The 14,631-nt window shown below is 41.2% G+C and overlaps 1 protein-coding gene across 3 annotated transcripts in view; it reads right to left on the reverse strand.

Annotated features, from left to right (window-relative positions):
• Window positions 1-206: 206 nt before the first annotated feature.
• LOC121552202 (CD2-associated protein) overlaps window positions 207-14,631 on the reverse strand; it is a 74,711-nt gene continuing 60,286 nt past the window's right edge. For all 3 annotated transcript variants that reach the window (XM_041864934.2, XM_041864933.2, XM_041864935.2), the window contains exons 13-19: window positions 14,217-14,361; window positions 11,545-11,639; window positions 8,980-9,095; window positions 7,857-7,940; window positions 6,091-6,350; window positions 5,650-5,713; window positions 207-2,516 (exon numbers count right to left, since the gene is read on the reverse strand). In XM_041864934.2, the coding sequence (XP_041720868.1) occupies window positions 2,475-2,516; window positions 5,650-5,713; window positions 6,091-6,350; window positions 7,857-7,940; window positions 8,980-9,095; window positions 11,545-11,639; window positions 14,217-14,361 (806 nt within the window). In that variant the 3' untranslated portion in view covers window positions 207-2,474. The remainder of the gene's footprint in view (window positions 2,517-5,649; window positions 5,714-6,090; window positions 6,351-7,856; window positions 7,941-8,979; window positions 9,096-11,544; window positions 11,640-14,216; window positions 14,362-14,631) is intronic.

Consider the following 14,631-nt stretch of genomic DNA (forward strand, 5'->3'; position numbering starts at 1 on the left):
AGATGTGGACCGATCAATTCAGCGGTGTCAGTCTTCTTACTCTGCCTCCATTTACTGATGAGTAAATATGTTCTCTAGCTTACCAAGCCATGAAAAGGACTCTCCATGAGGGTATAGTGTACCCATCTATAGTGATGGAGAGAAAAGACAAGATGGAGCCCAAATTGTGGACAATATCACATAAAATAACCTAGTACTCATGAGCGTAAATTAAGATTATATTTATTCATTTTGGAAAGAATCTCAGTTCATGCAATTTCACAGCACATGTAAACAAGATCACTTGAAAAGATGTTAAATGTGCACATATTTCCTATTTTCTTTGCATCAAATAATGGAATGTACAGTATTAAGCTGAATGACAGTTACATGGATAGCTTTGTCTTTGTGTGTATATATATATATATATATATATATATTTGTGTGATTATCTCTTTGCTCAAGCTCAACTTAGAATGTAGCCATGAGAAACATTGAGGGATGTAAAAAAGTAAGACATTACAGATTCTTATTGCTTTAGGGATCAACGTGTAATCTTGCCCTTTATTTTACCCGGACCAGTCAACAAGGCCAAACACGCTTAGGACAAACCTAAAACCCAACCTCAACATCACAGACACATACACAGGCTTTCAGGCTTCCTTTCATGCATACACACAAACGCGTGCGAGCACAGTCCCTGATCAGGAATGCTTTCTTTTAATGGATAAGATTCTAAGCCTGAGGTTGGTACACGGCTTGGTGTACTCGTGTGAAGGAAAAACTATAATTTCCTGGATAAGACATTTTGTGTGATCAGTATATATATTTAAAATGTAAAGCAATATTTAGCTTGCTAAAATAGAATATGAAGAAGGATGCAGAGAAAGGCCATCCACAGCGTTCAGGATGATCTGAAGTCGAGGCAAACATCCTTCTGATCATGATGGGTAAGTTAGGAATCATCAAATTGCTGCATAATCTAGCGACAACCTCCAACAGATGCTTTTGTCTGAGCGGTACACTGAATGCATCCCAACAAAAATATCTTGTCCTTCCTTGAGTTCACGCCTGCCCACGCTAATGTGATGTGGAGGCCATCTTTACAGCTTTCAACTCAAGCAGGGTCTGGGTCCTCCAATACCTTTACACATGTTGAGCATTCAACAGACAGTCACAACAGACGTTTCAATTACAAAGTGGTGCTGGCTATGCATAGGTACAGTACAGAGCTTAACCCTTCTGTATCAAGTAGATCTCTTCCCCCAATACCTTTCCATTCAGCCTCTCGCTTACAGTAATGAGAAATGGCAGATATACTGTGTACTGGGCTATATGTCCAGTTAGCCTCCATGCTCCACGTTTCTACTTGGTCCAAGTATAAAGACGTGTGAACCAGACACATTCAGGGTAACATGGAAACACACAAAGGTCACTGCTATACAGGACTTCCGGTCTCATCTGGGAGGTTAGAAAGAGATTGCTCACTCTTCAAAGCACACATGATTTTCTTTTACAGAGAGAGTTAGAGAGAGAGCTGTATATGGTTCATAAAAGAGGGGTCAGAGCATTTGGCGTACAGGAGTTGTGCAAGCTAATAACAAATCGATGAATAAGCCACAATTTTGACCGTGGCGTGAAATAAAATGGAGATTTATCTCATAAACCACTGGTGCTCTATTATTGGCTGTATTTGATGGTACTAAATATATGATCTCTAACACACCTGTCGCTCTCTTTCTGAGATAACCATTCCACATGACTTGTCCTTTACAAGAAGAACAAGACAAAATGAAGAAAAAAAAAGGACCCTCTCTAATATATGTCTAAGCACATTGTCAGTACTTTAAAAAATATATAATCAGCAAGTCTAAACAGTTTGATAAATGTAATCTCCCAATATTAACACTTGAATATTTGTTTAACAGGCACAATAGTGTTACCCTGGATAGGAATGTAAGAAGAAAAATAACAACAAAGAAAAGGATCCCTTATGCCATAGCAATGGAGTACAACACTGCTGTAGCAACAGGGGCACATCACAATATCATTCATTATGATATAAAGAGGCTAATATGGATACTTTAACTGAAATCAGAATCATCTTTAAAATCAACTACCTGCAAGTCGTAAAAAAATTAAACAAAAAGAATCCCCTATCGCTTTATACAGAATCAGTAGTATTGAGAGCAACCCTGACACATTCCCATAGAGAATGCAGAGACTGCCAGTCCAGCACAGTAGTTAGTAAGGCCTCGATTGTTTGTGTTGGCAAAAAAATAGAGAAAAAAAGTAACAAAAAACATATACATCTGTATTTAATTACACCTTTCTATAACTAAAAAACCTTAATATGTGCAAAAATGTAAATCTTACAAATGCGGAATAGGTTGATGATAACTCAAAGTATTATAGGAATGTCATCGTCCCCCTCCTCTTTGTACTCAGCGACAGACCGATAGGTGACTGATGTTCCAGGCTGATTGGGTCAGACTTCACGTTGAATGAACCATCTTCTTTAATTTCTCTATCTCCATCTGAAAGACACACACATCATTTTAACTAATTTCTCATGAGAAACCAGCACCGGATGCAATTCTGATGATAACATCATAGCTAACAGCCTCACAGGGAGATACATTTGGGTATCAGATCATGAATGAAATGAAAGTCTTATTTCCACTTGCGGTCCAACTTAACCCATCTATACCATAGCATTTACAATATTAGTACAAAACACTGCAATTACATGCTCAATGTCACTTGAATACTAATAGGCAGGTTGACTGACAACGGCAGAAATTAGCCATCATATGAAAATCTGTTGCATTCATCAGAGAAAAGCTCTCAGACATAAATGGAATACAAAGATAAGAGAGAAAGAGAGAGAAAGAAAGAGACAGAGACAGACAAATGGAAAGGGAAGGAAGGAGAACAGGGAAAATGATGGGAAAAACAGAGGATAAAACAATGTGAAAGAATATATAGAAAAAAAGTGTCTTGTGTTATAGATTATTGCCACAGTTCATTCTTAAATTAGATCTCTGCAGTGCTTTTGTACATTGACATGTGAGTACAGCAACTGGGGATTGAGGTGGGGAGAGCAAAGATGATCTTTAGCGGGGTGGATGTGTGAATGCCTGGGGCCCAGGAGGGGGTCTACACAGGCCTTCCTCCCCTCACTGTTCCTGGGGAGAAGGATGGACAAGGTTGGGGTATACTGGGTCCGACTCCGTGAGTAGCGCTTAGGGCTGTTGCATTGACCGTATTACCGTCAAACCGGCGGTCATGAGTCATGACCGTTTAGTCACGGTAACTAGGCTTCTCCAAGCTCTGATGCTGCTGATGGTCATTAGTAGCCTACCAAACTTGCTAACTGCCTGGTACTCAGCACTCTATTGTCAATCTAATCACTGACAATGTAAATCTAATTGAAAATTAAATAAAACAATTCATGACAGCCCATGAGCTCATGTTACGCAACATTTCTATAGGCTATGCAATTGTGTGAGAAAACAGAGTTTTGATGGCCTCTATTAAAAAGAGGAGGATCCCATCAACTTTCTATATGCTAGGCTTACTATATTTATTTCTCAACTTTCCTAATATTAAGCACATTGCTTCGCTTTAGAACAGGAGTATAGCCTACCTGGCTGGCATGAAAATGAACCACGGAAAAAGCTCCTCAATTTGCTATTTAAGTGCATAGATTACATGTATTTTTCCCCACTGCCCCCACCTGTTCTGAGACAGGTGCATGATAATGGTTCATTCTAAATCAAAACTAATTTCACACATATATTATTTAGTATATGTAAAGGCAAGATTAAATGAAGAATAGTCTGGTGGGGGACAATATTAGCCTATCACTTGTGAATGATATATTACCACTTGAATGATGTCCAGCTTGTGTGTAGTAAGGCAAGAAACAGCGAATATCTTTTTTAAATCATAGTCGCAAAATCATATAGCCTAGCCCATAGACCTATATCATATAGCCTAGCCCATAGACCTATATCATATAGCCTAGCCCATAGACCTATATCATATAGCCTAGCCCATAGACCTATATCATATAGCCTAGCCCATAGACCTATATCATATAGCCTAGCCCATAGACCTATATCATATAGCCTAGCCCATAGACCTATATCATATAGCCTAGCCCCTAGACCTATATCATATAGCCTAGCCCATAGACCTATATGTTTTGAGAAGGTTTGAGCCACTAAAGTGGTCAAATAACTTCTTAAAATTAAGCAGATTAATCTGATTTACAACTGGTGTAGAGCCTAACTGTTTGGGGAAGATCATTTTCACCATAAAAATGCACCTTTATAATAAATAATTACATGCATAATCGCATTTGCGGTCACTTTTGAGAATGGTGTTTTCCCACTAATTGCATTTTGGAACAGCCTGCTTATAGCCTACTGCCGTGTGCGCACTGCTGCGTTTATAATGTGAAGAAATAGCCTAATAGTTTACCAACATTTTAAGCTAAACGTTCTGATCTGTTGGAGCAGCTTCGTTGCTTTAAAAAAATAAAAATATGCAAGTGTTAATTTGGGATCTCTCGCATCCCACAACTGTCCCAGACTATTTTGGGAATATTTATTTCTCGCACAGGACAAGCTGACCAATAGAATAGGTCAACTTGTGTACTATGGGGATAGTACATTGACACAGGCTAATGCTTTTTCTGTTCGTTAGGCCTACTCACTCATCTTGTTGGCTGATAAAAAATAAATGTAGACAGTTCTTCTAACATCTTTAACATGCGCCTCGGAATTCGATAAGAAGGACGCATGCAGTTGTAGCCTACTTAAGAGCGGTGATGCCTGTGAGAAGAACCCGATCACGTGAGGGGCATTGGCTAATAAGAATTGAGATTTCTGAGAGAGCCATGTGAGTGAGAGGCACTTCGGAGCATGGCGATTGGCAGCCGGGAGAAGGGAATTATAATTATTATATTTAGCCCAAGGTCACAATGGCCACTGGCCGCAAAAGGCATGGATTTTTTTAGTGTGCATTTTTTCGAGGCATTATCAAGTGCTTGTCAAATTGTGAATGAGAGACTGATGAAGTGTGTGCAGCCTGTGCAAGAAACAAATCAGAGCTCATGCCTTTCATGCAACTTTTTTCAAATCATCATTCGAGTCCCATCATGCAACATCTAAACATATAGCCCAATGTTTGTATCACAACTAAAGTTGCATAAATAACTCCAAATTAAGAATATAGGAGGACCTGTTTCTTTGTTAACCGCTCAACACAGAGTAGCCGCATGTGCGCACTCCCTCAGAAATCGTTTGGAGAAAATATAATTTATATTTTATTCAGTTATGTTAAATTGTATTCTTCATACTATAAAATAATATAAAATAACAAGGAATTCTAAGCAAATGTTGTCTACTAAATGAATGAGTGTAGTCCACAGCTGTATGGCATAGCCAGACCAGGGCCTAACATAAGGACAACTCAGAGTATGCTATTCTGTCCTAGTAGTGCTGAGTAGGGACATAAAGCATTTCACAGCTTGTGTCCAATATTAATGTGCGAATGAACCTCTCACTCTTTCCAGTCCATCTCGCACCCTCTGACTGGACCTGTCAAGCTTACACGCTCTGACAAGCTGCGATGTAAAGACGGATACCGTCATCAATTTACCTGCAGGGCCACTCGTTTCAACCTCTCCTCGTCCAGCTCGCTCCTCAGCTCTGCCATCTCTCTCCTGCAAAGTAAAGCCCAGATGTTCACAAGGCTCCTCAGTGCTTGAACACATGACTGGCTAGCATCTGATCAACAATAAGATCACATCACCATTACTCTGCCTGAACAGGCGCCACTCAAGTTCCAACAGTGACTCGCCTATATACCTGCCTAGAAACAAGCCGTAGGGCACTAAAAACAGGACAGTAGCTAAAATACTGCTCTGAAAAAGGTACACAAATAAAAATGTTTGACTGATGCATGTAGCCAGCTTTATAATGATGAAGCTTTATCATTTAAACATGTTAACAAAGACATAATGCTTCATTTGAAGAGTACAGAGTAAAGAGTAGTAGGAACTGAACAAAACCAGATCTAAGGAAAGTGGTAGTTAGTTACATTTGCTGGGTCTTGAGGAGCTCCACAGACAGCAGCAGATCTTTCATTTGGGCTCTGAGGTCCTGCAGCTCAGACTTCTGCTCCTCTGACTCTGCCTTGGGCTTGGTCTCCGTGCTAGGGCCTGGGCTGCGGCTTCGGCTGGAGCTAGGGCTGGGGCTTCTGCGGTCAGGGGCCAAAGCCGGGCTGGCTTTGAGCCCCTCCGACAGGGATGGGCTGGGCTTGAGGACAGGAGACTGGGAGAGTGAGCTGGGCATGGATGGCTGTGGAAGAAGACGAGAGGTGGTTAATAAATATTTTTGTCCTGGCTGTGACCTCCTTTCTGAATATTTTTGACTAATGAATGAAGTCAGTGTTTCTATGCTCAAATTTAATCAAGTACATTTTTCTGGTCGTAACATACAGTAGTCTTTAGCGACCAGCCATGATTGCTATGAGGGAGCTACAGTAGCCATTTGAAACACTGTTGTAGAGCATTCAGTTCGTACTGTAGCTGCGGAAGTCTATTTCATTTGGATTGAACACAACTGATCCCCTGTTTCTTCCTCTGAAGTTATGTCAGGGTTGCTTTAATATTGTGTTCTCCAGCATCCCATCGCCTCGGGATATAGTTTTCATTCATTTATTTATTTTCCTCTGCCGAGAGGTTCAGAGGGTCAAAATCTAATTTAAAAGGATTTAAATGTCAGAGGGGCCAAAGGGTATCTTTAATTCAACCTATAGAAGTTCTGAGCCCACAGTTATGTGGCTTGATGCGCAGGGATTATTCACTCGATTTGAGTGGTACAGGTAAACAGCGGGTGACCCCAGAATCTAGTGGGTCCTTTGAGAGGGCCTCCAGTGGCGCTGGCCTGCCCACACAGAGTCAGCGTGAGGTGTAAGTCCCTTTAGTCCCATCAGTCCCCCACTGGGCATCTGAGGAAACACTAACAAGACAAACACGAGGACGGACATTACGTTTTCATTAGAAACATGAGGATGCCCTCCGTCTGGCCTCCGCAGGATGACTAGCACCGTCTCCCAGTGTGACTAAAACCGGCCTTACACTGGGCCTGAGTGGATTTGCCGGATTGCAAGAGAGCATTATTTTGTGAATGCATGTGAATATCTGCGTTAGTGCGTGTGACTGCATGTAAATTATTAACTGGACGTATGTGTGCGTACATCGTATGTGACCCCAGGGAGCTTAATGCCAGAGGCTTGTGACTGTGCTGTACTGGAGCCGGTGGGATCAGGGTTCATCAAGATAAGAGGGCATTCATACAGCAACAGGGTGACTTTCATACAGAGGGAGGGAGGGGAGGGGAGGGAGGGAGGGGAGAGACGGCGAAGGGGGATGACAGGAGGAAAACAACCTGGCAGGAGGATGGCGCCTATTAGTGAGGCATTATCCAGAGTCACTGAGAGAGGTCTCTATGACTTAACTGAAGATCACAAGATGGTTGCAGTTTTCCGAGGATGTATTAGTTAATATCTATAGACAAACCTGACTCCTTTTCTGAACTGAGACATATGTTAATTCCCTGCTGAGTGCAAATATTGGCTGAGGTGACTAATTTGCAGCAATAGCATCCATTTGGGATGAATCACAAGTATCTGAACAGAGATAGATCTAATGTGCATTTGGGCCATTGATTCAGACTCAGAAAACTTTATTGCCATACATATAAAATTGTTGTTCTGGGATGGGTCTTGGTGTACCACACATACAAGTTCAATACAGGTCAGACACGAACTAATGCAATTAGACACGTCAATGTCATTGTTACCTTTCTTGTGTCTATCAACTTTGGCTTGGGGCGATCCTCCTCGTCAAACTTGAAGGTTTTCTCCACGCTGATGTCCTTGTTTGGCTGCGAAGACAAAAATACAAAACAGGTCTGCTCAGTTTTTGACACACCTTGCCAGAGACTCACAGACACTCTGGCTTGACATGTCCATCTGTTTCTAATGGAAGGCATTCACATTACTCTTCAGGGAACTCAGTAAATCTCAGATAATCGGACCGACCCGACAGCTCTCCTCTCAGCCCTTCATGTAACTCAAATGTCTGCTATTTGATGTATTTTCAAGTGGACGTGTAGCACCCTCTTCCCAATCTCTCATCAACTCCCCCGACACATCATGAGGTGCAGATAAGGTGCGATATCTATGTATGGAATGCGGTGATGTACACTACCGTTCAAAAGTTTGGGGTCACTTCGAAATTTCCTTGTTTTTTCGAAAGAAAAGCATTTTTTTTTGCGTTGTATGAGATCTTCAGTTTCTTGGCAATTTCTCGCATGGAATAGCCTTAATTTCTCAGAACAAGAATAGACGGACGAGTTTCAGAAGAATGTTCTTTGTGTCTGGCCATTTTGAGCCTGTAATCGAACCCACAATTGCTGACGCTCCAGATACTCAACTAGTCTCAAGGCCAGTTTTATTGCTTCTTTAATCAGTTTTCAGCTGTACTAACGTAATTGCAAAAGGGTTTTCTAATGATCAATTAGCCTTTTAAAATGATAAACTTGAATTAGCAAACACAACATGCCATTGGAACACAGGACTGATGGTTGCTGATAATGGGCCTCTGTAGATATTCCATTTAAAAAAAATCAGCCGTTTCCAGCTACAATAGCCATTTTCAACATTATCAATGTCGACACTGTATTTCTGATCAATTTGATGTTATTTTAAATGGACAAGAAAATTGCTTTTCTTTCAAAAACAAGGACATTTCTAAGTGACCCCAAACTTTTTAATGGTAGTGTACATGTACTCCCCAGATAGGGCCTGCATGTCAAATGTGTTTTTGAGAGGAATTTGATGATGTGTAAACGTAACATATGTGGTTTTTGTGTTGTGCAGTTGTATGTCCTCAGTAGCGTGTTGGTACGTCTGTGGACTCACAGAGTGGCCTCCTCCAAACTGAGCGGGCAGCCTCCTGCCAGGCATCTTTGGTCTGTTAGTGGTGGGGTGAGACAGCTTATCAGAGGTAGACGACAGATCATCAAAGCTCATCAGGTCTTTAGAGACAGACAGAGGGAGAGAAGTAAAGAGCAAAGTAAATAATAGCACTTTGCTTTACAAATGCAGACAGCAGAAAGATCATAGGCTTTTCATCAGATGGAACTGAGAATTGGATAGAAATAAGACATTGCAGCCAAAACCACTGAACAATAGTTGACATTCTATCACCTTGTGTTTTCCTTTCTATGAGAAATAGAATGACACACAGGTTTTTCATCTAAAGAGACAGTTCTGGGAAGACTAACTAAGGAATGGGGCTGTAAGGGTTAGGTCACACAAAACCATTCAAACAATCACATTTCATTGTTAAGATAGCCCTGAGAATTGTATACACTGAAACTGCCACACAGTATGACAATCTTTGAGAAAAACATTTAAGCACTATATAGTCCTATGGGTAAACCTTTATTTTAAAGGGTACCTAATAAACCATTTATAAGGCATTTATAAAATTGTGTGATCAACATTTATTAATCATTACTCCCACACTTATAAACCATTTACTAATCATTAGTAAAGTATTTTTGCAGTCCCTAATCTAAAGTGAGCACTGTTTATACTATATAAATACTTAATGTTTTGAGTGACCTGTAATTTCTCACAAAAATGGGCATGCCATTGGTAGACATTGCAGCAATACCCGGTAAAAGAACAAGCAGAATGTTTAAGGAAATATATACAAATGTAAGAATAACTAGCTTAGTAACACTTACAAATGTGGGAGTAATGATTCATAAAATGGCAAACATATAAAATCGTTTTTTAAGTACCCTTAAAATAAAGTGTTACCGTCCTATATAAAGACTATAGGCAGGACCTTTATTAACATTGCAGAACTCCCAGGGGAGTGAAGTTGACATAAAGGAGAATGAGGAGGAGTGTGTTTCCGTGTTTGTCTTCACGCCCTGCTCCCACGGGGCTAATGACCTATGGTTTTAGCAGCTCTTTTCACGCTTTTAGCGGTGTGGGTCACAGACACGACTCCCCAGTTAACTTCTACCTCCATGATGTCATGATTCTGAGAACTCACCCAGCCTAAACTCCCTTGTCCTCCCTCACCTCGATCTCCATCCCTTTATCTCTTCCTAAAAGCTTTGCTCTTGTTTTTCCTGTTTGTGATTGTCCTTGGCATTAAACAAGAGGTGATGTAAACAAAGCCAACCTCCCTCCCTCTTTCTCATCCTCTTCTATCCCTCCACCCATCATCCTCTATCCCTGCATTCTTCTGACCTCAGGACACCAGCTGAAAACCTATTCACCCATGGGCTTAGAGGATTAAATCAACATAGCGACAAAAACTCTAAAAATAAAAACAAAGTATTTTAGTAATTTGGGATTTTACGCACAAAGCTGTCAATATATCTTATCGCATTTGATAATGTGTTATAGTAGGCCTGAATTGGTTCAGAGGGTAAATCGTGATGCTGAAATTAAACCAGTCGACTTTGAACGCGTTTCAGAGTTTACAGATGTCTCCTTTTGCATCTGTGATGCAGTACCATTGTGAATCTACTGGTATGTTACAAAAGGCAAACCAATCACATGAAATATGCATAATGTTTTTAAATGTTGGAAGGTCAAATTGTCAATGTCCCTGAATCACCCTTAAAAGAAAAGAAAACAAGGCAACAGTAAACATGTTGTCACCCACGAATGATGAAAACCAAATGATTAAAAAGGGGTTTCAGCTCATCCCCCTCTTTTTAGGTCCGTGTTTCCTGTTCTTGGGGACATTACTCCAACAGCCTGCTGCGGCAGGAGGAGTAATCCACAACTCAAATATGGATCTACTGCACTAATCCTCAATTTAGATAGAACCCCATCAGCTAGTTGTTTTGAACAGAATGAGCCTGTGTGTGTCTATTGTGTGAGCCTGTGTGCCTATTGTGACAAGCTTTCAAATGATGCCCACCTGACCCAGATTACTATTTAAAATGGACTGTTCTTGGATTGCGTAAACAACAACAGTAATTGTGTGATGGCGGAGATGCAGGCTTGTGTTCCAAACAAAACTACAAGTGTGCTTGCTGTATTCCTCAACGGCACAGCTAGGAGAGCTCAAAGAAGCACCTTATGACCATTTTCATATTTATTCTGTAAGAAACATTTAAATGTAGCCCTATCCATATAGGCCAAATCCCACGAGTGTAAAGGGTTGAGGAACTTTTTTTTACCCCATCTATATGGACTAACTGGTTTTTACACATAAAGAAACATTCAACCTATGAAGCTGGGAGAGTATAATGGTTTTATAGATTCAATTTGATCCTGTGTTTGGAGCAAGCGGATCATAACTAATAATGATGTCATGGAGCCGTATAATTGTGCAAGTGAAGTGTATATATTCGGACCCCCAATGAACGTTTCATTGCATGCCTTGTTAAAGGTTTTACTGCTCAGAATTTCCTGAAACTAAAAAGTTAATTTTCGTGGAGCCATACATACCCATGTCAAGGTCATTCGACAGCGTTTTTGGTTTGCTGGGTAACGTTGTCTCAAAGTCTGACTTTGGGAGTATGGAAGGCACCTCTCCATTGTGCCTGTAGAGGAGGGGGATAACAACAATAACAGTAGCAATACACTACTACAGTTGTAAACAGTAGTACTAGTAATACAATCCTGATGGCTGGAGTTAAGGGTACAATATGTCAGGAATGCAACTGGATTTCATAGGCCTTTGTGCTACACATTCAGAGACTTAAATAGCAAAATAGCAAATATATTTTCTGCGTGAATGCAATCATTCAGAAGCCATAACAAATGCCTGACAAACAAACTAAATACAGTGGTTTGTTAATATATTATTTGTAGTAAAATACACAGATTTGAAGCTGTTCCTCTTCAAGCGCATCTATGCTATCACAGCAGACCTACTGTCCATCTACATCATATACAGTGGGGCAAAAAAGTATTTAGTCAGCCACCAATTGTGCAAGTTCTCCCACTTAAAAAGATGAGAGAGGCCTGTAATTTTCATCATAGGTACACGTCAACTATGACAGACAAATTGAGAAAAAAAAATCCAGAAAATCCCATTGTAGGATTTTTAATGAATTTATTTGCAAATTATGGTGGAAAATAAGTATTTGGTCACCTACAAACAAGCAAGATTTCTGGCTCTCACAGACCTGTAACTTCTTCTTTAAGAGGCTCCTCTGTCCTCCACTCGTTACCTGTATTAATGGCACCTGTTTGAACTTGTTATCAGTATAAAAGACACCTGTCCACAACCTCAAACAGTCACACTCCAAACTTCACAATGGCCAAGACCAAAGAGCTGTCAAAGGACACCAAAAACAAAATTGTAGACCTGCACCAGGCTGGGAAGACTGAATCTGCAACAGGTAAGCAGCTTGGTTTGAAGAAATCAACTGTGGGAGCAATTATTAGGAAATGGAAGACATACAAGACCACTGATAATCTCCCTCGATCTGGGGCTCCATGCAAGATCTCACCCCGTGGGGTCAAAATGATCACAAGAACGGTGAGCAAAAATCCCAGAACCACACGGGGGACCTAGTGAATGACCTGCTGAGAGCTGGGACCAAAGTAACAAAGCCAACCATCAGTAACACACTACGCCGCCAGGGACTCAAATCCTGCAGTGCGAGACGTGTCCCCCTGCTTAAGCCAGTACATGTCCAGGCCCGTCTGAAGTGCATTTGGATGATCCAGAAGAGGATTGGGAGAATGTCATATGGTCAGATGAAACCAAAATATAACTTTTTGGTAAAAACTCAACTCGTCATGTTTGGAGGACAAAGAATGCTGAGTTGCAGCCAAAGAACACCATACCTACTGTGAAGCATGGGGTTGGAAACATCATGCTTTGGGGCTGTTTTTTCTGCAAAGGGACCAGGACGACTGATCCGTGTAAAGGAAAGAATGAATGGGGCCATGTATCGTGAGATTTTGAGTGAAACCCTCCTTCCATCAGCAAGGGCATTGAAGATGAAACGTGGCTGGGTCTTTCAGCATGACAATGATCCCAAACACACCGCCCGGGCAACGAGGAGTGGCTTCGTAAGAAGCATTTCAAGGTCCTGGAGTGGCCTAGCCAGTCTCCAGATCTCAACCCCCATAGAAAATCTTTGGAGGGAGTTGAAAGTCTGTGTTGCCCAGCGACAGCCCCAAAACATCACTGCTCTAGAGGAGATCTGCATGGAGGAATGGGCCAAAATACCAGCAACAGTGTGTGAAAACCTTGTGAAGACTTACAGAAAACGTTTGACCTGTGTCATTGCCAACAAAGGGTATATAACAAAGTATTGAGAAACTTTTGTTATTGACCAAATACTTATTTTCCACCATCATATGCCAATAAATTCATTAAAAATCCTACAATGTGATTTTCTGGAATTTTTTTTCTAATTTTGTCTGTCATAGTTGACGTGTACCTGTGATGAAAATTACAGGCCTCTCTCATCTTTTTAAGTGGGAGAACTTGCACAATTGGTGGCTGACTAAATACTTTTTTTCCCCACTGTACGTTAGACTAGTTCTGGAGTACACTGTCCCTGCCTGGCACCCTGGCCTCACTCAAACCCTTATTGCTCAAATAGAGCTGGTCCAGAAGAGAGCCTGCAGAATAATTCTGGGCGGCTCGTACACCAGCTATGGGGAAGCCCACGAAACCTTAGGAATCATGTCCATAGAGAACTGATGGAAGCAGATCTGCCTGACATTTGCTAATTCCTGGCAGAGCTCCCAGTTTGCAGACTGGCTCCCCCGACCCAGACAGCAGGTCACTGGATGTAACCCATAACAGCCACAAACTGAACAACGCACACACACCATATAGCCCAGAGGCCTAAGAAATGCCTACATAAAAACGGTTGTATTTTCTAAAGCTGCCACCCCAAACCTTGTTATTATGGTATTGTTGCTTTGTATACATTGTATATTTTAAATGGTATCATATTACAAGTTTGTGCAAGTTTAGGATTTTACTATTGGATTACTATGACTGTAAATTGGTGTACCATTTAGTCTATGACCTCGAATTTGCCAATAAAACCTACTACTACGCAACGTTGTCCTTATTCAAGTGAATACCCAATATGAACAGAGGGAGGGGTGGAAGAAAAGGGGGACGGGCAGAAGGATGGGAGACTTACTTGGCCCCTAGGGAGGGAGCGAGAGGCTTGTCTGGTCGTTTTGGGGGGAGGATGCCTGGTCTGCCCTTGCCTGGCGGAGGTACAGGTTTCTTGGGAGGGACCAGGGGGGCAGTAGGCTTTGACAGTTTGTGATCTGTCTTGTCACCTTCAGAGCGAGAGAGAATTTGAGTCAGAATTATCATTGTGATCAAATATTTCTTAACACTATGCACTGTGCTTTATACATTTCAAGATCATGGAGGTTGCACGAGGTCCTGGTTGTTTTAGGGGCATTCATTCTTCATTCTCGGCTGCCAGGACGTGTAAGCATCAACTATCCCCAGGGCTACTCCACTGAAAAATTAAAATAGCCAACCCCTAATCTCATTAGGGAAATTCTTCATTCCTGACAGAGAAATAAACGATCAACGCTGTG

Source organism: Coregonus clupeaformis, chromosome 36 (genome assembly GCF_020615455.1).
Source record: "Coregonus clupeaformis isolate EN_2021a chromosome 36, ASM2061545v1, whole genome shotgun sequence".
NCBI lineage: Eukaryota > Metazoa > Chordata > Actinopteri > Salmoniformes > Salmonidae > Coregonus > Coregonus clupeaformis.